Below are 24,667 nucleotides of genomic sequence, written 5' to 3' on the forward strand. Positions count from 1 at the left end.
CCTAGTGGCGTTGCTAAAGCAACGGAGCTCCGTTGCTAAGGAGCGGCTTGTTTACGGCGTCCACCGCAACCGCCACGCCGACAACGCAGCGCGCGGGGAGCTTGCGCTCTTAACGTAGTCGCCGTAGTGAACAGGTTCTCGCGCCTACATTCGCGCGGGCGACCGTTACTAGGAGACGCGTCTCCTCTTGGCCGCCAATTAGAGGTTTCCATCAGTCATTCAAATCACCCAATAGAAGAGGCTCCTTCGGGTTTTTTTTTCCCCGTTGATAGGGTGCACGGAGAACCAACGCGAGGAGGAGGAGGAGTCTCGGACGACCGTTGTAACGTTCTAATAGAAAATTCGAGGGAGAACGTCCTCGCGCTAAAAAAAACGTTCAAGCGCGGGGAGGTTTTCGGTTAAGACTGGCATCTCAAACGCCCAATCAATAGCGCAGCTTGAGCATTTTCGCCCAATCACCATCGGCAAGGCGGATGACGGGAACGGTGGAATGAGATTGAGAGGACGCGCGCGACCACGCAGCTCCGCCCCCTTTCTTGCACCTCGTATATAAAGGTGTCCGTTACCTTGACGCAGCTAGTATTCGTCGTGCCGTCCGCGTTGCTCGTCTCATTACCCGGACCGAAGAGAAGAGGCCGATCCCACCCGTCGGTTCCGACGCCATGAGGGAGATCGTGCATTTGCAGGCAGGCCAGTGCGGCAACCAGATCGGCGCCAAGGTCAGCCGAGCCGGCCCTGAAGACGGAGAAGGCCGGGTGGGGCTCGGGAGGCCGCCTGCGAGGCCTTCTCATAGCTCTCCCCGCTTTTCCCCCCTTAGTTCTGGGAGGTGATCTCGGACGAGCATGGCATCGACCCTACCGGCACGTACCACGGCGACAGCGACCTCCAGCTCGAACGCATCAACGTCTATTACAACGAGGCCACCGGTGGGTCTGGCGGGCGCGGTGCCTCCGAGTGCCGGGAGCGAGGGGCCCAGCGGGACGGGACGGGACTTGTAGTCTTGGGGAGCCGGCGGGGCTTCGGGTGTTGCGGCTGAACTGGCCTTTCCTTCGCAGGCGGCAAGTACGTCCCTCGGGCTGTGCTGGTGGATCTGGAGCCGGGCACCATGGACTCGGTGCGCTCGGGCCCCTTCGGGCAGATCTTCCGGCCCGACAACTTCGTCTTCGGTGAGTGATGCCCGGTTGGGGGGGGGGGGCAGCGCATTTCATCCTTCGCTCATTAGGATTGGAGGCTTGAGGTTAGGGAATCCAGGGGTCGCTTACTTAGGCGATCTAAGTGTGTTTTGGGGAGGGGAGGGGATGTTCGAGCGGAATTGCTGCCTTTCCCGGGAGGGAGGACTGGGGAAAAAGGCCCTGCGGAGGCTGGTTTGCAGGGAGCCTCATTTCAGGAGCATTCCAGACAGGCAGGGCAGGCTTGTGCAAAGAGCTGCTCAAGCAGTGCAGGAGCATCCATATACAGAGGTGCCATGTCACTGGATGACGCCCAGACCCTTTGGCAAAGGTGGGGTCTGAAACCCTGGCATCCAAGTGGGCCGGTAGCTGCTGCTTAATGACGGATTTTGTGCACAATTCTGACTGAAGCACGTTAGGGGCTCATCTAATGGGTGTTCATTCTCCCACTCGCTTCCCCCTCCCTTGCAGGTCAGAGTGGAGCAGGCAACAACTGGGCCAAGGGCCATTACACAGAGGGGGCTGAGCTTGTTGACTCTGTGCTCGATGTTGTAAGGAAAGAAGCTGAAAGCTGTGACTGTCTCCAGGGTTTCCAACTCACACATTCCCTGGGGGGTGGCACCGGTTCTGGCATGGGGACGCTCCTGATCAGCAAGATCCGTGAAGAGTACCCGGACAGGATTATGAACACTTTTAGCGTAGTCCCCTCCCCCAAAGTGTCAGACACTGTGGTTGAGCCCTACAATGCCACTCTCTCGGTCCACCAGCTGGTGGAGAACACAGATGAGACCTATTGTATTGATAATGAGGCCCTGTATGATATTTGTTTCCGGACCCTGAAGCTGACCACTCCTACCTATGGCGATCTCAATCACCTGGTGTCAGCCACAATGAGCGGAGTGACCACTTGTCTGCGGTTCCCAGGCCAGCTTAATGCTGACCTGCGCAAGCTGGCAGTCAACATGGTCCCCTTTCCTCGGCTACATTTTTTTATGCCTGGCTTTGCTCCGCTGACCAGTCGGGGGAGCCAGCAGTACCGTGCCCTGACGGTGCCTGAGCTTACCCAGCAGATGTTTGATGCCAAGAACATGATGGCGGCCTGCGACCCCCGCCATGGGCGTTACCTCACGGTTGCGGCAGTTTTCCGTGGGCGCATGTCGATGAAGGAAGTAGATGAGCAGATGTTGAATGTCCAGAACAAGAATAGCAGCTACTTTGTAGAGTGGATCCCCAATAACGTGAAGACCGCCGTCTGTGACATCCCTCCTCGTGGCCTTAAGATGTCAGCCACCTTCATCGGCAACAGCACTGCCATACAGGAACTTTTCAAGCGCATCTCGGAGCAGTTCACAGCTATGTTCCGCCGCAAGGCTTTCCTGCATTGGTACACTGGGGAGGGCATGGATGAGATGGAGTTCACTGAGGCCGAGAGCAACATGAACGACCTGGTCTCAGAATACCAGCAGTACCAGGATGCAACAGCCGAGGAAGAGGGTGAGTTTGAAGAGGAAGCAGAGGAAGAAGCAGCTTAGACCCGAGGTGGGTTGGGGTCACACCTGTTTGTTCTGTTCAAAGGTGTCACAAACTTTATTTGTTCAAGACCTCTGTTTATGTGTGCTGTGTCGTCTTTATGTCACCTGTCTGATGCTGTACGGACATTAAAAACATTTTCATCCTGTATGTTGTCTCCGCAGTACTTCATCGTAATAAGCTTTCCGAGTGCTGTTGCCAAAAGTTAGGGCATAATTTTCACGGATAGCTGTGGGGGGAAGAAAAACCCCAAGTCAGCAGCTCTGCATGCTCCAACTGGTTCTTTCTGACATGTGGCAACACAGTAGGATTGAGTGGTATGCTAAAAGAGGGAATGGGTGTAAAGACTTCATTGTTCTTTCTCTGCAAGTAAAACTTCAGCAGGCAGAAGCAGTCACAGGAACTGTCTTTGGAAAGGTTATCAAAGATCTTGCTGGCCAGAAGATGGGCAAAAAGCATTGCCGGTGCTCTGATTCGTCATAACCAGGACTAGGCAGCTGTCAGCCTGAGCCAAATTGCAGCTACTAACTGATCTCAGGTGTTCAGTTCTGTGTAGCCAGAGGCCCTGGGAGCAAATGCTTTATGTTCAACATAAACATCCACCTGCCCTGAGGAGCTAATGGGGAAAAATTCTTAACTTGACAGGTCCCACTTACTTGGCACAAACCCGGTGTAGAATGGAACCAGACCTTTGCTGTTGTAGATCTTTGTGTTGGGCCAGTAAGTGTGGGGCAGGCGCTGTCCAAAACTATACATGGGGTTTCTCAGCCTTTCCTGAGGAAGGACAATCAAGTGTTGAGATGGGCTAAATTTGATGGTATAGCACCCACCCCAACCCACCCGGCTTTGCTGCACAGATTTAGCGTTGCAAGATGCAAGGGCTGTCACGCTGGACCCCTGGTCCAGGAGTCTACCTAGATAAGAAATTATTTCTGGAGACCAGTTTGTCTCCAGACAGCATTGATGCTCAGCTATATGAACTGTTTTAGGGAATGATGGACCCAGCCCCCCTGCTCCCTGTCCCAGTATTACCTGGTTTCTATCAAAATTGTTCATGGCATCTTTCACTCCATTCAGGTAGTTGACTCCCATAATCCAGGTGAAGCATGGGATAAATCCAGCATATCCTGTGAAAGGTTCCAGGGAGCTGCTCAGGACCAAAAGTAGCTGAGGCTACAAACCTTTTTATGCCTTCTAGGCCCAGAACAAGGGTGGGTGTGGGGCTGTGGCTTTTTTAAAACCAATCTTGGCTAGTGAGAATCCAGAAGGGGCTGAAGGTAACCTTGGGCACACAATAGCTCTTTGTTCTTCCCCAAATTATGCTTCAGCTCTTAGAACTGGCCACCACCTTGGCATGCCTGGAGGGCATCAGGCAGGCGCAGGTGTTCTATCCAACACTTCCCAGCCCAAATTGGCATGCCGGAGCAAGCTGCTGAAGGGGGTGGGGGGCACTGGCTGAGGCATTTGGGGCAGGGAGGGGCATGCTATGCTGTTAGTTCAAAAACTCATTGCTCAATGTTTTTTTTTTCAGAAAGGAAAGTGTTTCAATGTGCTTTTCCTGATCCCATTTTTATAATCCTGATTAAAGAAGCAGGGCCTACAGCAGGGAACACCCTGTGTGAGGAGAGGAAGACTTGACACTCTTATCTCACCATTGCCAATAGTTTACCTGAGATAGCTTTTCGCTGAATGAGGTTGGGCAGATCCAGCTTGGGGGTCCGGTCAAACCGCCTCACATCCACTGTTTCTGTTACCAGTGGCAAAGGCACTCCTTCGGTCCTGGTTGGCTGAGAGCCAAAGGAAGAACAAAAAAAACCCCAGTTGTGTCTGACTTTCTGCAGGAAAAACAACTACTTTTCAAAGCAATGGAAGCCAGTTGCTGTAGCTGTTGAGGCTTCAGGCTAAACATTGGGAAATGAGTTTTAGTCCCGGTTAGGCACAAAGCCAGTTGAGGGACTGGGCCAGTAAATCATCTTTCTTGAGCTCCAAGTAGTAAAGTTTCTTGGACTAAAGTGCAAAAAAACAACCACCCCATACTCCTTCCCATAGGTGCAAATGAATATTGTCAGAAGGGCTCTTGCTGGTCTGATGTTCTAGGCAAATTCATAAGGAAATTATGGCTCCCTCTGGACTTCAGGGGTAATGGGCTAGACCTAACAGTCCCAATCCAATATTTACAGAAGCTGTTGCACCCATTAGGAGCAACAAATTGGACAAAGATCTTGACTGCTATTTGCGCCTTAGTCACAGATGGGAATTGCCCCAGGATTTAGGTGCCTCTGTTCTGTGGTCTGCTCATTACAGCTGGCCTCTATCTTAGGGCCTGTTTTTGAGCACCTACCTGATCAGTTCCTGGCCGGCAAGGAGGCCCCCTCCAGCCCTGTCCACACACCAAGGACATGCCAGTCTTGCAAGGTCCTCGGCGCTCCTCCTGACCACACACCAGCGCAATGTCCGGGTGGCAGAGAAACCTTTGCTCCCCTTTCGGGGAGACCAGCTGTGAACTGGCTGTAGCTGCAAACTGCCTCCACCCGGGCCCACAGGCCAGCCGGATGCCGGGATGACAGGGGATGACTTTTCTCTGAGCTGCCGGTGGTGCTGGATGGGTCCATCGAGGAGGGTCAGGCAGGGGAAGAAGAACCCTTGGCAAAGGGAGCTGGAAGTCTTGGCCTGGAATAGGAAAGCAACCGCTGTAGGGTACAAATCCTAGAGAGGGAAATAAAGGGAGAAAACCAACATCCTAAATTCAATCTTTTCAATCATTCTGGGGCTCCCTACAAAGCCAGCAAAACAGGTAGGGATGGGGGGCTGGCAGTCCGGGTGAAGCCCTGCCCATGTGCAGAAAGCCACCCTGGGGTAAGTCACCCACCCCTGGAGTGCTACTCTGGAGCAGGGTTTGTTTGGGTTTTTTGGTAAAAGGATCTTCGATGGTAGGATAAATTTTTTCTGTGAATTTCTATTAGGCCAGCCGTATAGTTCTGACTGTGTTACTGTGCCACGATTCAGTATTGTTGTTTAGTCCAGTCGGAGCAGTAGAGCCAGCAGGAGTCACAAGGAGCCTCCTTGCCCACTTGGGTCACAGCTTCATCCCCCCTCCCAGCTTGCTTTCGGATGCTCACCTGTGTATCCTGGGATGTACGACTGGCCCTGATCCATCCTGTCTGGTGCAGGGAGTTTCTGCTGGCTGAAGTCTTCGGTGAACTTGGGTCTCCTCAAAGGTGTGAGAACGGAGCACGGGCTCTTGCGGACCTCAGGGTCGGTCAGCATCCTGGAGGTGGTTCTGCCGTAGCTTTGCCCAACATGGTAGCGAACCTGAGGGTAAAAGCCTCCATATCTGGAGAGGCACAAACAGGTAAAAGGAAATGAATCCACATGTTAGCATGCCAGAAAAATGGCATTAATTTAGCATCAATAAAAGTTGCTTGGCACCAATATTAGAGATCTGCTGTGGCAATTTTATTGGTTTAGGAAATCCAGTACAAGATTTAAATAAAGGAGCCTTCCCTAAAAAAGGGTGGAAAAGGAAAAGGGATTGGGAGCAATGGGGGTGGGGAATGTCAACCAAATATTTAAGCCAGAAAGCTTTTGGAAGGGGCACAGGGGAAGGAGAAGGCCTGGCGGGTAGCAGGCACAGCCTTCCCAAGCGGTAGACTGCCCCTGTACGGGGAAGCTCTGCTGGGAGCCTGGCGTTAAATCGCCTTTCTTCGGCCGGAGGCCTCCGAGGGCCGCGGGCTCACCCAGGGATGTAGTAGGGCTCCTGAGGGAAGAAGCTGCACTTCTGGGCTGCTGTCATGGTGGGCCAGCGCCGCTGCTCGCCGGGTGCCTTGAGGGGCCGGAGGGCCGGGCCCGGCCGCGTCACCCGGGCGACCATTGTGAAGCAGCCTCCAGGCGGAGGGACGGCGGCCTCGTCCCTGGCCAGCCCGAGGCCGAGCGGGGGCCGCCGCCTTTCCCCTCGGGGCTTCGCATCCCACCGCCGGGGCGGCCGCGAGGGGGCAGCACGGGACAGCCGACCCGGACGCTGCCCTGCCTCGCGGGGACGTTGTTCCTCCGCCCGCCGAGCGAAGGTTCCGCCCGGGGGGACCGTTTGGGCGGCGCACAGGCGAAGCGCCACTTCCGGCCGCCTGGCCCGGTGAGGGGGCGCCGCGGGGGCCCGTCGCGCTCGGCTACTCTGAACGGGCGCGCGGTGGGGGCGGTGGGGGCGGTGGGGAGGGACGAGGACGCGGCCTGCCCCGGCCCGGCGGAAACGTCGGCATCCAAAGGCCGGGAAGGCTTGGCTCTCGCCCGGCTTTCCCAGCGCGGGGCTCCGGTAACCGGAGGGCTTCGCTTCCTTCTCCTCCAGCAGCAGCAGCAGCAGCAGCAGCTCCTCCTCAGCTCCTCCCTCCGGGCGAGGAAAGCCCCGCCGGACTGAAGGCTGGAGGCCTCCGGGGAGCAGGTGGGTGCTCGCCCCCACGCCCGAGGGAGACCGGTCCCTCGTCGAGCCCCTCCGCCTCCCGGGAGGAACCCAAGGCCCGGCAGGCTCTTCTCCTCAGCCGCGCCTCCCCCGTCCCGCCTCGGGCTGCTCTTCCGGGGCTCTTCAAGGGCCGAAGCTGGAGTGAGCGGCTGGCTCCATTCCTGGTGGCCTTTGGCGAATGGCTGGAGGAAGCCAAAGGCCCGGGGAGCTGCCTGCCTCTTGAGGAGGGCCCCGGCTGGCACGGCATCCGGTCAGCCTCTCCTCCAGGGTCACAGCTGCCATCAGCCATGGATGCTTGCCGACGATCCCATAGTGGCTGTGGGTATTTTTCTGTGGAAAACACACCGTTGGCTGCTCTCCTCAGTGGCTTTGGCCACTGATCCCCCTGAGTCTGGTGTCCGGTCGGTTTCAGTGCAGAGTCCAGTGGTGTGACTGGACCTGAGAGAGAGAGAGAGCACTACAGGTGGATGAGTTTTGAGCCTGTCTCATGGTTGATCAGTTTGCTGGACAGGATCTTCTTTCAGTGGTTTCTAATTTGGATGGAGCTGCAGGATCAGATCTTTGGAAATGAAGAAGATCCTTAAAGAGCTCTCTACCAGGAACAGCAGCTGACTGACTCTCCATTGTCAAGGGTTTTTGACTTTACTGGACACTTTCATGTGGTTTGTGGGTGTTTTTTGAACACCCACAAACCACATGAAGTCTGTAGCCCCTAAGAAATGTTAAAGGGATCCCAGATGTCAGCTACAGAGACTGCCTGTGCTCCACAGGACTTTAGGGGGAAAAAAATCTACATCCTGGAAATCCTCTGTTGGCAGCGCATCCAGCAGCCCCTAATTTTTCAGCTAGACAGCAGCGCTTCTTAATTTTTTTATGTTCTGGAAGGTTTTTTAAAAAAATCTTTTAAATTAAACTCTCAAAGTGAAAAACAAAACAAAAAAAGCAGCACACTCAGCAATTGTCCAGAAAAACATCTGGCTCTCTTTCCCTGTGCAGCTGTTTTTATTCTCAAGAATAAATGCTGTCTCCCTGTGCATTTCTTCAGCCTTTAGCTCACTGGAGAGGCCATGCCTGGCGAATCCTGATGCCAGTGAAATGCCAGCCCAGAGAAGTTGGCTTCTACATATGCCTTTGACTTCCTGAGCTTCGTGCGGGGAACATGTTCCTTGAGTTGGGCTTGCATCCCACCTTTCTTTTGTAAGGGGGCCTTGGTTTAATCAGCGTCTCAGCAGCAGCCAGGAAGGCGCAGTTAGGCAACCCGGAAAGGGACCAAAGAAAGGTTGCCCTCCATGTTTCCTCAGCAGCTTTTCTTCCTGGCTTTTGGCAGTAGCTTCCCCAACGACCTCCTCCTCCCTTCAGATTGAATCATTTTCTTGTGATGAGGCTATCCCAGTCCCGAGGGTCAGGGATAGCAGAAGTGACATTTGGTGTCTATCATCCACTTATTGCGAGTAATCAAATTCTCTCCTGCTTCCAGGACGTGGGGGCAGCTGTCTTCCATCCCCCAGAAGACACCCTGGTGGAAGATTGCCCAAGTCACAGCTCCAGTGGTGAGGCCCAGCTTCTGATGGCTCTTCCTCCTCCTTTTCCTGGCTCCTTGTGTGGAGTCCTTCACCCTCTGGGGGTCCCTGTTTTTAGATACCAGCCAATAGGTAGTTTTTGAAATGTGAGGTTGGCCACAAGACTACCAGGTAGTTGTAGAGAGGTAGGTATTTCAGGACTGTGGGTCTCCTCCTTTAAATGAGTCCTTCTAAAACCATGGAAGGGTTTTACTTCCCTGCAAGTTGGGCCCAGAGGTTTCTTGGGACTGTTGGTGCAAAACCCCTTCCCCACTTTCTTGGATCTGTGTGCTTTTGTGCATCCCTTCCCTCCTGCATGTTTAGAAAGCTTTTCTAATTCTTTTTGGCTTTGGGAAAAAGGAGAAGGGAGAGTCCACAGCAACACCCAAGGCCCTTTTTTCTGGCTCCCTCATTCCAGAGGGAGTGGAGGGTGGGCTACCAGATCCCCCCATCTACGTTTTGCATAAAACAAGCTTTAGCAGGGAGACCTTTGGGGACCAGGGAGAAATATGATCTAAATTCTCTTTGGGTAATAGCTAGTTTGTGTCCTAAAGGAAATTAGTCCTATAGAATGTGTGGTGGGTAGGATAGAGATGTCCGCGGGAGGGGGTGTACAGTACAGGAAAAATTGCTTGGAGAAGCCAAGTTCAGTAGAAAAACGTTTTTAAGGTTGGAAAGCCCTTGGTGAGGGAGCCTGTGAATATTTCCAAAACTTCCCAGAAAATTCTAGCCCAGCCACGGTCTGAGAAGACTGCATACTTCCACCAGATGTAAGCACTCCAAGGAAACTTTGGCTGCCTTCTTGGATTCTCTGCTATGCTCCAGCCCTCCCCACATCTGATCGGTCTAGGGGTCGCCTCTGCCTGTCACCCTCCCTCTGTCTGTCCTTCCTGCAACAGGCAGCCCCTGTTCAGCTGTTTCCAAGACAAACACTGAATTTGTAGGGAGGGGGGAGCTGCTTCCTCAAATTAAAGGCCTGGAGCCCCAGGCTGTCAGCCTGCCAAGCTGAAGGCCCAGCTCCCTCTTCTTCTTTGCAGGCAGAGGCTCCAGCAGGCAAGAGTCGCTCTCTACCGGAGTCATATTGTTCAGATCTCTGGGTGCCCCTCCCCCTGTGCTGAGCTATCAAGTCCCCCGCCCCCCTATACACACACACTAGGGGACTCCTTTCACACTGTCCTTTAAACCCTCTTTCTTTGATGTCCAATTTTGAGAAGCAGAGACAACCACACCTGCAGGGTGAGGTGCTACCCCCCTCCCTCTCCATTTTGTCTGTGGGGGAGGAGGACGTCCTGGCTCAGACTGAGCTGCGGCTGCCTGCAAAGGACCGCTTGCCTAGCATCTCCCAGGCCTCAAAGGCTGGAAGCCTCAGCTGTCCCATCCCAAATTCTGGGGACCAGACCTGGCACCTTCCCAGCCCTGTCCCGGGAGAGTCAGCCTTCCAGCCCTCTCCCACTTCTGGGGGACTGCAGGATGGGAGGGAGGGCTCTCCTGCTCCTGTCCAGAGGGCTGTTTTCAGGAGAACTGGTAGTTTCAGGGCTGCCATCTCAATATGTCAAACTCGCATCATCACGTGAGACGTATCATGACTTTTCCACCCTTCGCTAAACCGGGAGTAGGTGTGGCCAGCGTGTGACGCATCTGGCCCGTGGGCCGCGAGTTTGACAGCCCTGCTCTAAGGTGTCTTTCCAGCCAAGGCACTGGAGCCTGCATTTCCTGCTCCACCATGTAGGGAAAATGGGACGCCAAGGGAGGGAGAGGCAGTTGTGGGTCTCTGCGGAATAGCACTTCCTCGAAGGGAGGAAGGTCAGAGGGCCCAGCCTGGCCAGGAAGCAGATGATCTTGTTGGCCCTGAGTTCCCAGGGGGCCTTCCTGGGTGGAGCGGCTGGCCAGGGGAGATCATTGCAACAAGCCCTCCCCCCAGGCGACAATGTTCTGGATGGGCAAAGGTTTGGCCCTTCGGTCTTTATTTCTGTAATCATGTTAGCCATTTAGATGAGCGATGGAAAGGCAAAGACGTTTTCGGGTTTTGTTCAGGAGACACTGATGCCCTCAGCAGGGCAGGAGGGCTCTCCTTGGCCCAGCCATAAGCTCCACCCAAGAAGTGTGTGCATATGTGTGTTTGGCGAGAGCCCTGGGCCCCGCGGATGGAAGGAGCCACTTTACATTTCATTTCTCTCCTTTTCTGGGTTTTCTCTCCAGAGCAAGACCCCTTGCTCCAGAAACTTCACGCTCTCTGGGCATGGAGGGACATGGAAAAGGTGAGTTTGATAAAGCTGCTTACAAGAAGTGGCCAAATTTGCTGCAGTGCATGGGGAAATCCACCCTCTCCTCTTTCTGAAGAGGAAGCTGTGTGGCCTCTTCCTCTTGCTCAGGCCCCCTGGGGACCAGTGGGGGGCTGCTTGGTTAACAGCACAGGTGTTCCGCTCCCACCACGAGGGGATTCTGCAGGTCACCTTGGGCTGGCTCCCTTTCTCCCTCGCTGGGAGGTTGGCCCTCTTGAAAGCCGAGTGTCCCACGTGGGATTTGTGGCCCGTGGGCTGGCAAAGCAGGGTCAGTAGAGAGCCTTCTGGGTTTCCCTAGCTCCGGGAAGAAATGCGTCTGGGCTTTGCCGGCCTGCACGACCCGTTGGCCTGGCTCCTGGACGTGCTGGATTGCTGTGCAGACTGGAGAGGGCCGGGCTTGCTGACCCACATTGTCCGTGAACTGCAAGGCTGGATAAAGAGCCGTGCCAGTGATCAGCCGGTAAGGAGACCGCCGGACTCAGCTCGGGCATAGGCCTCAGAGCCTTGGGGTACCCTGGAGAGACGCAGAGGCCTTGCCCATTCGCCTCTCGAACGGATGGCAGTGGAGCGGCTTCTCTTCCAGAGGGGTCTCCGGGCTCCTGCTGGGGCTTCTGCAGGCTCCCCTTGTGACCAGATGATGTTGGTTGCCACTTCTCTCAAAGTTTGGCATTTCCTACAGACTTGGAGAGGGAAGAGGGGTCCCCCATTTCTCGGTTTCCCCAATTTCAGCCTGCGTTGCTTTGGGTCTAGGATTCACAGCCTGCCTCTCTCCCTCTCTCCCTCTCTCCCTCTCTCTCTCTCTCTCTCTCTCTCTCTCTTCCTCTCCCCCTCCCCCTCTCCCTCCCTCCCTCTCTCTCTGGTGTCCTTAGTCTGGCTTAAAGCTGGAGAAGCTGCAGGCCCGTCTCTTTCCCTTGCTCGCCCGCTGCAATGTCAGCCTGCTGCAGCCCCTGATCAGCATCTATCAGCTCCACACTGCAGACCGCCACCATTTGCTGGGCTTCATCCGCCAGCTCTGCCAGCAGGGGAAGTTCAAAGAGGTGAGGTGCCCTCGCTTGACCACTGGGAGGCAGCGTTGCTCTCCCTCTGGGACTGCAAGGAAGGGGCCTGGGAGCAGGTGGCGGCAGGCGCAGGAGGGCCCGGGCTCTCTTCCCTCTTGCCAGGCTCCTTTGGGAAACCAAGTGGGAATCCTGTGGGCCTGCCTGGACTCTGCCTCCCTCTGAGTTACCCCCCTGCCAGCCGTTCCGAGGGCCTCTGTGTCTGCGCCTGCCTGAACCGTCCTTGCTGGCACCCCCGCCCCCCTGGACAAAGGAGGGCCTTCTTGGGAACGAAAGCCGTTCTCCCACCAGCAGCCATAATTTGGTGCCCCCATGATGTCTCAAAGGACATGGAAGGCTCCTTTGACTGGCGGGGCCCCACAGCTTAACATGCCACGATATTTCATGTTGGAGGGATGGCGGCTGCTTCGGGGCGGTATGAAGGCCCTCCATTGTCCATTCAGTTGTTTTATTTATGTTTTTTAAACAACTCCTAAAGGTAAAAAAAAGATGATGATATCTGGGCCTCTAAAAAGTGGGGTCGGCTTGTGCCTGGAGATTGGGGGGAAGGAGGCATCTTTCTCTGGGCTGCCTGGAGTGGAGCAATTTTTCTTCAAAGGGCTGCTCTGCTCCGTTCAGCTGGAGGCCTCCCTCCTGGCTACAGAGACGGCCCAGGCTGCATCCCGGCCTGGCAAAAGCCTCTTCCTTTTGGATTACAAGGGGCAAATGCTTCCCTCAGTCAGACTATTCGGCATGGCTCTGCTAAGTAATTTGGAGTCAGATCTTCAGGAAATGTTCTTTTCCCTGCAGCCCTATGAGAGGAGGGCAAATGATTGGAGGTTGCGTGTGTGCGTGCTCTCATTTGTGAAAGAAAGAGTGGGGGGGGGATTGAATTCAGAATAACTCGATCCCCAGAGAGGAAGAAGGAAGGAAGGGACCGCCAGGCAGAGGCTCCGTTTTGAGAGATAATTTACCCTCAGATAGCCCGGCTGAGAAAGAAGGGAAGGACGGCGGTCTTGGGGGCTGCTGGGGACTTCCCAGGTGGGCCTCTCCCTGGTCACAGAGGAAAGTGGCTAGTCAGGCATTTGCAACCGTCCAGCATCCCCGCACTCCTTACCGGCCAAACTCACGGCTGCCCTCACTGGTTCCCATTGGATTCCATTCCAGAGAACAACCAGTCCCAAGGGTATATAAAAATAACAGCAAGGGAACGGCATGGAGGCACAGTTGGGTCTGCTCAGTTTTTTTTTCTTGCCAGCCTCCTCTCTCCCCTCTCACTCTCATTTCCAAAGCTGATCAAAATAGAAGCCTGGGAATGGCTTTGGCCCTCCCTTCCTCTCCCCCACCCCCACCCCTACCCCTCTGGATGTTTTCAGCTTTTCAGAGGGGGGCAAAGTTAGGTTCGTGTTGGAGGCTCTGCATTTAAATCCCCTGTGTGTTTAAAGTCACTTTGTGCACTTCTGAATGAATGGCCAGAGAATTCTGCGCTCCCAAGCGCTTGCTGGGCGCCCCTGCAGGCCGGGGGTCTCAGCGGGGGGTGGGGGTGGGGGAAGCTTTGTTTGTAAAGGGGGTGGGTCAGGTGAGGCTTCTGGACCAGGCACTCACATGAATAGCCCTGCCAGAGGTGAATAACATTGGTGGAGTTCTTCATGCCCTCTGCGTTTGGCTGTTTGCTTGCAGATGTTTCATTGCCCAACTGGACAGTTCCAGCGGGGTGAGTCACTGGTACTTGAGGACGCTGGGTAACTCTTTGGGGCCAAAGAGTTACCCAGGGAGGGAGATGTGTCCCTTCTGAAATGTGTGTGTGCTGAGAGGGGGGTCGGATGCCCTCTTGCTGTGCTTGAAGGGGCCCAGAGAGAACGTTTTGGCAATCTCTAAAGAGCTGCCTTGAAAAATGCCAGCAGGCCAGCCTGTGTGTGTGTGCGTGCGTGTACGTCCACAAACCCTTTCTGCTGACTCTTGGCACTGCTTTATGAACCCTTTATCCTCCCACCTTTCCTTGTTTCATAGGCTGCCACTTTAAGTATAAAACTGAAACTCCAACCAGACCTGGAATTTGAGAAGGTAAATTCCGTGCAAAATGCAGATGATGTCCTTGCAACATCTTCCTGCTTCTCCCTGAAATACTAGCTGTCCATCTGCAGGGACAGAGAGCATTCAGGGTTGTTTAGCCTGATTGGGTAGCTCTTCTGGGGTTCCTTCCTGCAGCCTTTTAGACTAACGAGAGTGCGGCGTGCCAATGCGCCATCCCCCTTCTGTGCCCTAGATGTGCGTTCCGTTGCTGCTTCAGGACAAAACGGAACTCGTTGAAGCTTACGTGGAAGGTAGCCCTGAGCTGCAGCAGAGCCTCTTGCGGCTCCTGGACTCATGGTCCGTTCCAGGCTTCCAGGTCAAAGACCTGGCAAGGTGAGGGGGCTGCTGGGAGGCTGCCTGGGGAGGACTTCCTTTCCTGGGGGAGCAGCATTCCCTCTCCTCAGTCAGCTGAGCTCTGGCAGCAAAAGGGAAATAGCTGCTAACTTTCCTGAAATTTGCTCTGCAGAATGAGTAAATGTTATTTCTTCCTCCTTGTTGCTTTTGTTCTTACTTTACTATTGCTTATAATTAATGTGAGGAAGGGGAGCCTCCCTTGAGCACCAGAGTCCCATCTGCTGAACGCCAAAAAGGCCCCCACACAAACGGGCTTCAGACCTTTGCTTCCGTGTGAATTCAGTTTCAAAAGAGTCCCCGAATGTGTGTTCTGGGCTCCTGATGAATCAGAGCACACGGGGCAGGGGTGGGGCCTGTATGCACAGGGGGGTATCCTTGGTTAAGTGGCTGGAAGGAATTCTGCCCAGGATCAGGGGCAGCTGGCAGGAGGCCTAGGGATCTTGCTGGCTGGACTGACTCCCTCCACCTGCTTGGGTCCCTTTCAGACAGTATCAGGCCCTGCCTGGCAAGTGGGCAGAAAAGATCAACTGCAGGGCGATGCATAAAATGGCCTTCCGGATGCTGGACAGATACAGCCTGGACCCAGGTGGGCACGCCCGGCATGTCCCGGTTGTGGGGGGAAGCCCTCATCCTGGGGGACAGTTGGGAGCTGGATGGAGTCTGGGGTTGCTCAGGGTTGTTTTTGATGGAGAGAGGGGGGAGAGGACTGGGTCCCACAGTCTGAAGGGACCAGAGAGAGCAGTTTCCACATGAGAATCCAGTTTCTGCCCAGAAAGAATGCCTGGCCCAACCCTGCACGTCCTTCAGGACTGTGAAACAAATGGTTATTTTTCATTTTCCGGACAGATCACCAGCCGTGTGCTCCCTCCCTCGTTCAAATGCAATTTCTAGAATATCTTTTTTTAAAAAGGGGGCTAGAAATTGACTTCTGAAAAAAGCTTCAGCCTTTCAGGATTGCCAGGTCCGGTGTGACCACACACGCTCCACTTCCTGCTTCAGCACTTTTACCACACTCACCCTCCCTAAAATTCCCCCACTTCAAGCAAGCAAGGTTCTTCTTACTGCTAAGATAAGCTGTGAACTCAAGGCCGGTGGTGGTTCGAATTGGCCCCCTGTGATTGGCAGGGCCTTTCCAGCCATGTAAAGCTTGCTGAGAACGGAGGGTGCGCTAGCCTGCCTGGGGATTGCAAGCACCACAGGAGCCTGAAGGGCCAACCCTGGGCAGCCTTGCGGGTGGCTGTGGGTCGCCCTCCAAGGTGAGCTGCTGCCAACAGCAGAGGGCAGGCGAGAGCTGCCCTAGAACGTGGGACTCTCCTGCATCTCTCTGGGGAAAATAACGCGCTCCCTCCTCCTTTGTTGCTTGGAATCACACACACAGGCACACACTTATGTATTCCAAGGGGGAGTTGAATAGCAGAGCCTTCCAGGTGTTGGTCCCTCTGAATCTGTTGGGACTAAGCACCCTGCATCCTCCGTTTCTGAGCCTTAAAAGAGTTCGGCACAAGGCAGGGGTGAAGGGCCTGGGCAGGTGGTAGAGTGAGCCCTGCTTGGTCCCTTTCTCTGCTTACACTGACCCATCCTTTCTCCCCTCCCCCCTCTCCACAGTGCTTTGTCCCCATATTCTCAACCAGCGACACCTGGGCACTTTGAAATACCTGCTGCACAAGAGATTTGTTGAGGTATGTGGTGGGAAGGAGGAGAGTATTAAAAGGCCATGGAGGCTCCAGTCCAGTGTCTTTATGGCATTGTTTTGCAACGTCTCTTACAGAAATCCATGACGCAAGAAAACTGGGCAGATCACATCCAGGTCAGTGTGATTTTGCTCCCAGCCACGTAGATCTCTGTGGCTGCTGTCCATGAGATCGTAAGGTGGCTGGCTTGGTTTGGGTTCAGGCTGGGTGCCAAGGAGTTATTGTGGTTTGCCAGGTAGAGCTGCATGTCTTGCTCTATGGGGACCGTTGAAACCAACCGTGGCTTGTTGCAGGGGGTGACTCTGTCTCTGGTCTCCTGTGCCGAAGCAGGTGAAACGACTGCCTTCGACTCAGAACCATAAGTCACACCTTCACTTTTAGGTGAGAAGTCCATCAGAGGCTTCCGGTGTGCAATAAATGTAGGCCATGCTTTTTCTCTAATTGGAGACGTTACCCATTCCAGCAGGTTCTGTCAACCTTCCCAACCGTTCCTCCACCCTTGTAGGTAGTGTGGCATCTTTCCCTCTCTGGGCACACAGTAATCCCACTGGTTCTGGGTTTTCATTTTGTGTTGGGGTCGTCTGCGTTAGACTCAGTTACATTCTGAAGTGCGTTCTTCAGAAATTGTCCTATGGTGTGATTATTCCAAAGCGGCCATGTGAGCGTAGACTTAGAAAGGTCACCTTGGAGAGCATCAGCCGTACCGAATGGGAGGACCGGGAGGATGCTGCTTCCTTTGGAAGATAGTAATGACGGGCTAAGGGGAATCTAGTGGCACTGCCAGGGCGGTGAGTGTCTGAGCACATTCTGTCTGCCCTCTGAAGCATCCCGGGTCCACAACAGAAGAGCGCTGGCGGATTTTACAGAAGGGCATTGAGAGAGATTAGAAAGAGGCAGAAAATGCCTCTGACAAGCCTTCCATTGGTTAAGGGCCTTGCAAACTTCCTGTGTGCTGCTTTGGCTTGCAGCCAGGTAGATGCCTCAGATAGGTCTAAGGAGCTGTCACCCAAGAGCCGTCCACCCCACTGCAAAACGGGATTTAGAGAATGCCAAAGCTCAGCCTTCAGCTTATTTGTAGCTCCAGTGGGATGGAGCTGCCCTTGGGAGGCATCTGCTTCCCCCACCCCACCCATCCCCATCCCCAAAAGCACAGCAGCCACCGAGGCAGCTCAACAGCAGCAGCAGAGGGAGCTATGCTGGGTCTTCCGCCTTGCTTCTGTTAATCCCCTTCCTCAGCTCAAATGGGCCATAGAAGCAGGCTGTCCAGAGCCCCCACTGCAGACCGCAACTGGGGGGTGGAGGACTCCCCCGGCTGAGAGTGTGGATGGGCCTTGAATTCGAGTTGCCTGGGCAGCTTCCCATTGCTGCCGCCTCCATCTTCCTGCCAGGGCGGGCGGGCGGGTGCAGACGCAGCCTCCTGCTGCTGGGTGCAATGGGAGGGCGAGAGAGCTGCCAGGCCTCATTCCTGAGATGCCTCCAGCCACCTGAGGGGTGGCGCTCCTGCTGGAGTGGGGATAAATCACTCAGTGGCCCAGGTGAAGAGTGGCCAGGGGCTGCAGACTCCGCCCCCACCCTACCCCAGCCCCAGAGAGGAAGAGGGACTGGGGCAGAGCCAAAGGGAAGGAGGCCCTTTGCCAGGGGAGAAGTAACACTACACAGAGAAAGCTTTCCCCTCCCCCCCCACTGGAAAACAGTCAGTCGGAGGAGCCCTGGCCGAAGCTGTTGTGTCTGCCAGGGTGGGGGGGAGTTGGAGCCCCAGGAGGTCTGCAGGTACCCTCAGCCACTCTTTTGGCCCCCATGGGATGGCCTTTCCTTACTCCTTGCAGGGGGTGGCCTTTTGTTTTCACCTTTTGGGCCCTCCAAGTAATTCCTGTGCATTAGCCACCTCCTCCTCCTGGATTCCCCCCCCCCGCATCACTTGTGCCAGAGGCCACTTGGCTTGTTGGCTTGGAGCCAGCGCCTGATGCCCCCCTTGGCGTGCCCTGAGCAGGACAGGAGGGGACACTGCCCCCCAGCTGGCTCTTCTTCCCCGTGTTGCACCAGCCCTGCTGCCTCAGCGGCTCTGCAGGGAACAGGCCAGGTTCCCACACGTTACCTGTCTTCTGTCGCTGGAGAGAGGAATGCGGCCCAGCCAGTGTGTTGCCTCCGGTGCCGAACCCATAAAACAAAACCGGAACGGTGGGAAAGGCCGATGCAGGGCTCCAGTTTCAGGCTTGCCTGCTTCTTGGGAATCCCACACAGAAAGACAACGAATGTTCCTGGCAGCTCTTCCTCCCAAAGAAGACCGGAGTGGTTGGTGGGGGATGGGGGGTGGGGGTGGGGGCTTAAGGAAAGTATTTATTTAAACAATAAATACTAAACAGTAACACTAAAACAGAGTTTTCCGTAAAAGCATAAAGCAAAATGAGTGGCAGGGAAGTCTAAAAGCGGTGGAGAAAGACCCTCCCTTTCCCCCATGGCTGGGTTGGGGGTCCACAGCCCACCCATTAGGGGTAGATCCAAAGATGCCTATCCTGCCGCCCAGGGAGGGGGTCTTGGCTTTTGCCTTCCCTGACCCGGAGCAGCTCTGGTCTCGTCTGCCTCCCCGGGATCTTTGACTCCCAAATGCCCCGTGGGCTGCACTGCCCGAGGCAGGTGGGACTGGGCTGCCTCTCGGCCCACCGGCATCCCTCTCTTCTCTCCCTGCTTTCCAGGGCATCGTCCAGGACAACCGGTGGTTGCAGGAGCAGCTGGTGCAGCTCCTGGTCCGTTACGCTGGCCTGGGGGTTGCTGCCCAGTGGGCCCAGCACTACAGCCTCCTTGGGGACAGCTTGCCGCCTGGCCTGGCAGCCAGGATGGAAGAGCCGGCCATCCCGGAGAGGTAGTAAGACAGGAAGCATGCATGCATGTGTGTGTGTCCTTCCCTGTGGCCGGCAGAATCAGGCACAGGCTCCCTGGATGCCGGGCTAGGAAATCACAAGGGAAGGTCTGCTAGAGACATCCTTGAGTCTGCCTCGTTCCTCCAGTCTTTGGGCCGGAGCTTCCAGCCCCTCCAAGAGGGACCCTTCTGGGCAGGTGGGGTACTCTCAGCTTCCGCGTCTCCTAGACTTGGAACAAGAGGGGAGCCAAGAAAGTCCCCAGTAGGTCTGAGGCATCCCCAGGCGCTCCTCCTTCAGGAAAGGGGGCAAAGTGGTGGTGAGCAGCACTGGGAGCGTAACCCTCCGCCTTCAGATGGGAGCACCAAGTTGGGAGGCTTCCCAGGTTAATCAAGAAGCCGACTTGCAAGGAAAAAAGGCAGCTAATTTTGTTTCAGAAGAGCGGGCAGCTCCAGAAATGGCTTCTTGGAAGGAGGGTGTTGTGTTCCACCGCATCCTTCGACCGAAGATGCCCCCACCTGCAAGGCCCAGGTGCCTCCTAGGCCGCTTCTTAATGCTGCTTGTGGCTGCACACAATTTCAGCCACTGGGACTGGTTTCTGCGTGTGGGGAATGTCTTCCTTCTGTTTGTTTAAAAGAAGCCTCCCCCCTGCCCCCCCCCTCCCAGGGACGATGCCTCAGAGCAGAGCCCGAGTGCTTGGGACAGCATGAAGGAGGGCTGCTATCGGCTCCCCGTGCCAAGGGCAGACATCCATTTCTTGTCAACCTGGGAAGAGGTGATGGCGTGCCAGGAACAGGTGCTCCAGGTGAGGACTCCCCTCCCCTCCTCTGGCTGTGGGGCTTTTCCCCTGCTTAAAACGGCCCCTGGAAGTATCCCTAGTTTCACCGAGTCACTTAATCCGGGCTGGTGCCCAAGGATGCCCTTTCCTGAAGTGCCCAAGCAGGGAGACCCCCTCCGCAACCTGGGAAGGGCTGAAGAGCCTTCACGCTTTTCAAAAGCTCTGTGGGGCCCCTGTGGCCCTCCCTTCCACAAGCCCCACAGAGGGGAGTCCGGCTGTAGCTCCTCCTCCTCAGCGGCATCTCTGGGGCAGCGCCCAGGGCTCACGAGATAGCCCACCCGCTGTCCTTCGTCCACAGCCTGGCCAAGTCGTTGGCATCGACATGGAGTGGCGCCCCTCGTTCAGCACCATTGGAGGGAAGCCGCGGGTCTCGGTTGTTCAGCTGGCGATTTGGGGCCACGTCTTCCTCTTGGACATGTTGCAGCTGCTTCGGCAGGGGGAACGGGAGGCCCAGGCTGCCGTCTGCAGCTTCTTCGAGACTCTCCTGGCCGACCCAGCCGTGGTGAAACTAGGCAAGTGGCATGGGGCCCCTCCCGGGTGGGCCCCTTAATGGGGCCGGTGTTGTTTCCACCAGAATTATGCGTCTCCCGCTTTCTGACTGAGAGGGTTCAATCAATCAATCAATCAGAATAGAGCTTGAAGGGACCTTCAAGGTCGTCTAGTCCAACCCCCTGCTCAAGCAGGAGAGCCTGAACCCATTCAGACAGGTGGCTGTCCAGCCTCTTCTTGAAAACCTCCAGGGACGGAGCTCTTCCACTGGTTGATGTTTCTCCTAAATTCCAGGTTGCTTCTCTCCTTGTTGAGTTTCCATCCGTTGCTTCTTGTCCTGCCTTCTGGTGCTTTGGAAAATAGGCTGACCCCCCCCCCCCCCCCCCCGTTCTTTGGGGCAGCCTCTCAAATACTGGAAGACTGCTACCATGCCCCCCCTTAGTCCTTTTTTTCTCTAGACCAGCCAAACCCAAATCCTGCAACCATTCTTCATGTTCTTCTCTTCAGGCCTTTAATCACCTTAGTTGCTCCTCTTTGCTCTTTTTTCAAAGTCTCAACATCTTTTTTGTAATGTGGTGACCAAAACTGGAGGCAGGATTCCAGGTGTGATCTTACTAAGGCCGTCTAAAACAGTACATTTAAAGTGGTTTCCCAGGCTTTCCTTGGGGCTCTGGAGCAGCCGCAGACCTGAGCCAGGCTTTGTGTCTCTCTGCAGGCTACGGGATGTCAGGAGACCTGCGTAACCTCATGGCAACCTGTCACATTTCCAGAGATGCGGACCTGCAACTCTGTGGCATTCTGGACCTCCAGCTGGTACACCAAAAGGTCAGGAGAGGAAGTGGAATTTCTGGCCCATGGAGGGAAAGAACCCCCCCCCCCCACACACACACACACCAGGATTGAGCGGATCAGGCTCTCTCTGTGCCCACCTTGGGGTGCTTCAGGGCAATCCAGGGCTTTTCACAAATGCTATACAGCCCCTTTGGCCTGATCTTCTTTGGGAACCCTCCCCCTCCCCTCCATATTTCAGCCTCTCCAAACCAGGAAATGCATTCCCCAAGACTTGGCCCAAATTCAGGGTTAAGGACTCTGCCGGAACACTGCCTCGCCTCATCTTCCTTCCTTCCTTCCTTCCTTCCTTCCTTCCTTCCTTCCTTCCTTCCTTCCTTCCTTCCTTCCTTCCTCCTTCCTTCCTTCCTTCCTCCCTCCCTCCCCTCCCTCCCTCCCTCCCTCCCTCCAGTTGCCGAAGCGCTCCAAGAAGAGCTGCCAGCCAGCACTGGACCCCTGCCCAGCGAAGGACAAGGCCTGGGGAAGCAAGCTCCCCGAGAAGGGGCTCAGCCTGCTGGTGCTGGAGGTCCTGGGAAGACCCCTCAACAAGACAGAGCAGCTGTCCAACTGGGAGAAGAGGCCCCTTCGGGAGACGCAAATCCTTTACGCAGGTCTGGCTCCCTTGCCCCCTTTTGAGCTGAGCGGCCGGACCAAGAGGGCGCTTTAGTGGGGTGCAGTGGCAGGGGGGGGGACCCTCAAAAGCTTGCCCGGAGAAGCAGTCTAGCCTTTTCCCTCCGGGGAGCTTTCTCCGTGGTTATAGACAGGCACTCTGTTTCTGCCTCAGCTTCTCTGCCCCACAAGCTGACGCTGCCCACCTCGCAGGGCTGTTGTAGGTTTATAGAGAAAGATGGAAAGCTACGCCCGACTTGATAGCAGCCCTGACTGTGGTGCCTTTCTGCAGCCTGTGATGCCTATTGCTTGCTGGAGGTGCATGCAAAGTTGTTGAAGGACCCGGCTGCCTTCGGCCTGAGCTCCGATATGGTGGGGATGATGAGGAAAGCCGGCCACCCCAAGGCAAAAGCAAGGAAGCCACCGAGGAGGGAGCAGGAAGCCCCCCCCACGGTCACGGAGGTGTGTGGGATTGAAGCCCGAGAAAGGAGGCCGCTGCTGAGCAAACCGCCACCTGAGCTTCGGCTGCTCTGGGCTGATGCTGGGCTCGTCCTTCAGCCAGCCATGCTTTGGGCTCTCTTCCCCCTTTGGGGTTGTTATGTGGCAAAGGGGTTCAGCACCAAGTTCCCCCTTTAGCGAAATGCGGCTAGACCCTGGATGGGCCCATTTTCCCCTACAGAGTCCAGCATCCGTCCTGGCAGATGCCCCCAGGGCTTCGGTTGGCATCCTGGCGCAAGACTTCCGCGTGGTCTGCGACAACATGTTGCAGGGCCTGGGACGATCCCTGCGCTGCCTCGGGGTGGATGTCCGGATCCTGGGGAACGATGATGAGCACCGGAGGGCTGCTGAGGTGGGTGGCCGTTGGGCCCAGTCTTCTCGGGTGGGAGTGGGCTCCTCCCAAGCCTGGCTGTGTGTGCCCCACCCTGGGCCTGGCAGAGCAACCTGGGCTCCGGTTCAACCCGCAGGAAAGTCCTCGACTGTGGAAAGGGTGGGGGGGGGGAACTTGCAGTCCTTCCGAAGATCAGAGGCTGAAGGCAGAGATGAGCTTGGTTCAACCCTGGCCCCCTCACTCATGCCACGCCCTCCTCTGCCTTCCCTGGAAGGATGTCCTGTTTCCATGGAGACAAGGCAATTGGCCTTCCTAGTGCTCCACACGGCCAGTGGCTTTGAGCCATGCTTGGCCAATCAAAGATACCGACGAGCACTTCTTATCCTTTCTCCCCCCCCCCCCGCCCCATCTCCCCAGCTCTTTTCCTTGGCTCAATGGGGGCCGATGAGCTCTGGCAGGTGGACCAGGAAGCTCTCTGCAAGCAGCCGCCAGCCCACCCTCCGGCTTATGTCCCCGACTCCAATGGCTTTGCGTGACTCTGGGACTTTGCAGGTGGAGGGCCCAGCAGCGGGGTGGCGAGTTGCCGTGTTTGGGGTCCCACGTAGATGAAGGGCAGAGAGCAGTAGGTTTCCCACTGCTGCCCCAGAAGTGAAGGGCTCCCAAAGTAAGTCTGTCTTTTATTGATTCCTTTCCAGATTGCCAGGGAAGAGAATCGAGTGATTTTAACCTCCGGCCTTCCATTTCATTCGGTGAGTGCCTAGAGAGGTGGGAGGAGAGAGGGGGGTTCCTGAGCTCCTCCGTCCCCCAGTAACTCCCCTTGGCCACCGTAGACTTTTCTCTCCTGTGGCAGCTGGTGGTTGTCCCTTCCCCTTTCGTGGCCAGGCTGGGATTTCAGCCAGGAGCTTCCCGGCTGCCCTGCGATTCCTCTCCTCCACCAGCTCTTCTCAGTCGCAGTGTGGTCTCCAGGCCCCACCACCTTTTCCCAACCAGGCCCTCTCTTGCTTTTGCCCAGCTGCGGTCCCAAGTGGGCGAAGGTCGGTGTTTCTCGGTGAGCTGCTCAGAGAAGGCCAGGGACCAAACCCTGCAGGTCCTGAAGCATTTCAACGTCCGGGTGGCCTTGGCTGATGTTTTCAGCCGCTGCCAGGTAAGATGGCCCGAGCCTCCTCTGGCAGGCCCTTTCCAGGTCTTTTGGCTTCTTCCGGCTTTTTTTGGTCTCCTCCTTGTCCTTGTGGGACTGGGGGCATGGGGGGGGGGGGGACTGAGCAGTTAGCAGATGGGCAAGAGCCCGTCTCCTCTGCGTGCAGGTGGCTGTCTGAAGAAGGCGAAGCACTCCTTCGGGAAGTTCCTTTTGGGTCTGCTGGGAGGAGGGCAGTTCAGCCCCACAGAAAAGGAATGATGACTTAGGGAGAAGCTGCGGGGAGAGCCCCTTTTTGCTTGCAAAGCCCTTTCCTCTTTCTGGCAAGGAGGGGGTTCCAGGAGCACCTTTCTTGGACTTGTTCGGCCCGTGGCGAAAATCTGTTTCCTCAATTTCCTCCTCGTGGCTTGGAGGGGAGCAGAATGTTAACGGGCAGCACAGGGCAGGGAGGGGTCTCTGATGCCTCGGTGCCAGTCATTCAGCATGGCTGTGAATGGGCCTCAGGCTCGGTTCTCCCGTACAGCGCAAATGGCTGCATGTCTTCATTGTGTCTGTCCGCCAGGGAGAGCAAAGCGGGAATCGTGGCCCTTCTGCCCTTTTCCTTTGCAGGGGTCCCAGAGCATTTCTGCTGCTGAGGGGCTGGGGAGGCCACCTCCTCCCCTTACCTAGGGACGGCTGTGGGGCACGCAGGCCAGAGCTGGCACCTTCTTTCCAGGCAAAACCATCCATCTTGGATGTAGGGCGTAGTGGGAATGGGAGCGCCCGAGGACTTGTTCATCCCCAGAGAGCGGCTGTCGGGTGGAGCTGTGCCCCAAACAGGAGGCGAGGGGCTTGCTCAGGCAGGCTCCTTTCCACAGCAGAGGATCCCCTGCTGCTGCCTTTCCCTCTGCATTCTGCGCAGGATCCTCTTGATGGAAGAGGGAGAAAGAGCAAGGGGTGGGG

The 24,667-nt window shown here is 55.9% G+C and overlaps 3 protein-coding genes across 3 annotated transcripts in view; 2 read left to right on the plus strand and 1 right to left on the minus strand.

Annotated features, from left to right (window-relative positions):
* Positions 1–566: 566 nt before the first annotated feature.
* On the plus strand, positions 567–2,847 carry TUBB4B (tubulin beta 4B class IVb). Its single transcript, XM_070955822.1, has 4 exons — positions 567–719; positions 818–926; positions 1,056–1,166; positions 1,641–2,847. Exons 1-4 carry the CDS (start codon positions 663–665, stop codon positions 2,699–2,701), a joined length of 1,338 nt encoding a protein of 445 aa, XP_070811923.1. The 5' UTR covers positions 567–662; the 3' UTR covers positions 2,702–2,847.
* CIMIP2A (ciliary microtubule inner protein 2A) lies at positions 2,840–6,570 on the minus strand. The gene is made up of 7 exons (XM_070955821.1): positions 6,437–6,570; positions 5,819–6,033; positions 5,041–5,405; positions 4,369–4,486; positions 3,732–3,826; positions 3,356–3,473; positions 2,840–2,928 (listed from the first exon to the last, which is right to left on the minus strand). The coding sequence occupies exons 1-7, from the start codon at positions 6,568–6,570 to the stop codon at positions 2,840–2,842; spliced, it is 1,134 nt and encodes a 377-aa protein (XP_070811922.1).
* Positions 6,571–7,124: 554 nt separating this feature from the next.
* Positions 7,125–24,667, plus strand: part of EXD3 (exonuclease 3'-5' domain containing 3) — a 37,237-nt gene continuing 19,694 nt past the window's right edge. Inside the window, exons 1-19 of the mRNA XM_070955820.1 lie at positions 7,125–7,131; positions 8,627–8,699; positions 10,908–10,966; positions 11,289–11,450; positions 11,860–12,027; positions 14,035–14,088; positions 14,291–14,430; positions 14,937–15,037; positions 16,057–16,130; positions 16,220–16,258; positions 18,836–19,002; positions 19,664–19,802; positions 20,134–20,347; positions 21,040–21,149; positions 21,565–21,763; positions 22,054–22,223; positions 22,441–22,611; positions 23,286–23,339; positions 23,603–23,734. Of these exons, the coding sequence (XP_070811921.1) occupies positions 10,958–10,966; positions 11,289–11,450; positions 11,860–12,027; positions 14,035–14,088; positions 14,291–14,430; positions 14,937–15,037; positions 16,057–16,130; positions 16,220–16,258; positions 18,836–19,002; positions 19,664–19,802; positions 20,134–20,347; positions 21,040–21,149; positions 21,565–21,763; positions 22,054–22,223; positions 22,441–22,611; positions 23,286–23,339; positions 23,603–23,734 (2,103 nt within the window). The 5' untranslated portion in view covers positions 7,125–7,131; positions 8,627–8,699; positions 10,908–10,957. The remainder of the gene's footprint in view (positions 7,132–8,626; positions 8,700–10,907; positions 10,967–11,288; positions 11,451–11,859; positions 12,028–14,034; positions 14,089–14,290; positions 14,431–14,936; positions 15,038–16,056; positions 16,131–16,219; positions 16,259–18,835; positions 19,003–19,663; positions 19,803–20,133; positions 20,348–21,039; positions 21,150–21,564; positions 21,764–22,053; positions 22,224–22,440; positions 22,612–23,285; positions 23,340–23,602; positions 23,735–24,667) is intronic.

Source organism: Pituophis catenifer, unplaced genomic scaffold, assembly GCF_029215685.1.
Source record: "Pituophis catenifer annectens isolate HBS135680 unplaced genomic scaffold, rPitCat1.0.hap2 SCAF_17, whole genome shotgun sequence".
Lineage (NCBI taxonomy): Eukaryota > Metazoa > Chordata > Lepidosauria > Squamata > Colubridae > Pituophis > Pituophis catenifer.

Excerpts from the sequence above, each read along its gene's own strand:
- CIMIP2A (XM_070955821.1), bottom strand. The coding sequence starts at position 6,570 with ATGGTCGCCCGGGTGACGCGGCCGGGCCCGGCCCTCCGGCCCCTCAAG. Across the intron at positions 6,034-6,436 it reads GAGCCCTACTACATCCCTGG|ATATGGAGGCTTTTACCCTC; the intron begins GTGAGCCCGCGG and ends GTGCCTCTCCAG. Across the intron at positions 2,929-3,355 it reads CTACACCGGGTTTGTGCCAA|CTATCCGTGAAAATTATGCC; the intron begins GTAAGTGGGACC and ends TTCCCCCCACAG.
- TUBB4B (XM_070955822.1), top strand. The coding sequence starts at position 663 with ATGAGGGAGATCGTGCATTTGCAGGCAGGCCAGTGCGGCAACCAGATC. Across the intron at positions 927-1,055 it reads CTATTACAACGAGGCCACCG|GCGGCAAGTACGTCCCTCGG; the intron begins GTGGGTCTGGCG and ends TTTCCTTCGCAG. Across the intron at positions 1,167-1,640 it reads GCCCGACAACTTCGTCTTCG|GTCAGAGTGGAGCAGGCAAC; the intron begins GTGAGTGATGCC and ends CCTCCCTTGCAG.